The sequence below is a fragment of the Penaeus monodon genome, chromosome 21 (assembly GCF_015228065.2).
Source record: "Penaeus monodon isolate SGIC_2016 chromosome 21, NSTDA_Pmon_1, whole genome shotgun sequence".
Taxonomy (NCBI): domain Eukaryota; kingdom Metazoa; phylum Arthropoda; class Malacostraca; order Decapoda; family Penaeidae; genus Penaeus; species Penaeus monodon.
In genome coordinates this window covers 22,669,516-22,670,888 of record NC_051406.1, presented here as the reverse complement: position 1 = coordinate 22,670,888, position 1,373 = coordinate 22,669,516, and the positions used below count along the sequence as shown (strand labels likewise).

Genomic DNA, 1,373 nt, shown 5'->3' with positions numbered 1-1,373 from the left:
CACAACTGGTCTGAATAAGCTGACGAGGATGTCCTGAATTACTCCATTTATAATTCAAATAGGCAATGAGGATGTATGTGATAGAACCTGAAAATACCCAAGAAAAGAAAGAAAATTAGGATTAAGGGTTAATTTTTTTTTTTTGGCACTCAGTCAAAAGCCATAATCCTTCATCACACATTGTCATATTAATCTGTAGACTAGTTCCTTTGGGAGACTACAGGTTATGTCTTACTGAATATATCTAGCCTTTGATAGAGAGCCAACAGATGTGATGGCTACGGCAATCATCACATTTATTATTGCCAACATCATCATCACAGTTAGTTTCCATAGCCTAAAATTGTTAAATTTAGACTTTCTACATAATTAATGAAATCCGATCTCTACATAAGCGGACAAACCCAGATCTTCATTGGTCTATGTGATGCTTGAAAACTTATGTGTGTGTGGGGTGTGTTCTCCATTTGTTATATAACTTATTTACTGTAACACCATTTACTTTCATGCATTATCATTATCAGTTTGCATGTCATTCAAAACAAAGTCAAATCACATGTAATGTATGGATACATCTGCCGTAACTCCCTCTGTCCTATCAGGCAAATCTTGCAACACACATAGTGTAGTAAAACGATTCATTGTTAATTAAGGAATTAGAATACTCTAGGCTTGCCTGAATATTTTGTGGTCATTTCTTTGTCTTCACCCTGAGGAAATCTCAACATACCTACAAGATTATAAAACTGAATGTTCTGTTTTCGTTTCTTTACTTTTATCCTCAGAAAACCTCAACAAACCTGTAAGATCGTAAAACTTTTCCGTCTGGAGCAGAGCAGCCACAACGAAGCCGCCCCACTGGATCCCGAAGTCGACCGCGGCGAGCCGACTCAAGGTGCTGCAACTCCAAAACCACTGCACGACAGATTGCAAAAAGGTGCTCATGTTGCTCCTTCAGCCTTTTCAACTAATGTTACTGACTCGGGATTCTCCTCCTGCTTCCAGAGAAGTATGGCAGAATGTTGATAAGATAAGCCTGACTCTCCCGACCAGTAGGTTTAATATAGTCGGACAAGCTATAGACGACTAAAACAAATACAATGAAAGAGTTCTTAAAAAAACATAGCATCGGAAAAGTAAGACAAGAACTTCTTAAAATAGAATCCTAACCTACCCATATCTTTAATACTCTGTCTTTAAAAGAGAATAAGACTGAATTCTTTTATAGTCTTCTAATTTTGATATCTTATACATGAATGCTATTATAAAAGAATCTGTTATGTCACCGTTACATGTAAACAGGAAAACAGTTTTATTACCACCATCTTGTTAATCAGTTAAGAATGGAGAAATATAATCTTACAGAGAACTGA

At 36.4% G+C, this 1,373-nt stretch overlaps 1 protein-coding gene across 1 annotated transcript in view; it reads right to left on the bottom strand.

Annotated features, from left to right (window-relative positions):
- Nucleotides 1–1,077, bottom strand: part of LOC119586349 — a gene marked incomplete in the record, with an annotated part of 8,085 nt that extends 7,008 nt beyond the window's left edge. The window contains 2 exon segments of the mRNA XM_037935061.1: nt 1–87; nt 801–1,077. Coding sequence (XP_037790989.1) covers nt 1–87; nt 801–945 — 232 coding nt within the window.
- Nucleotides 1,078–1,373: the final 296 nt, after the last annotated feature.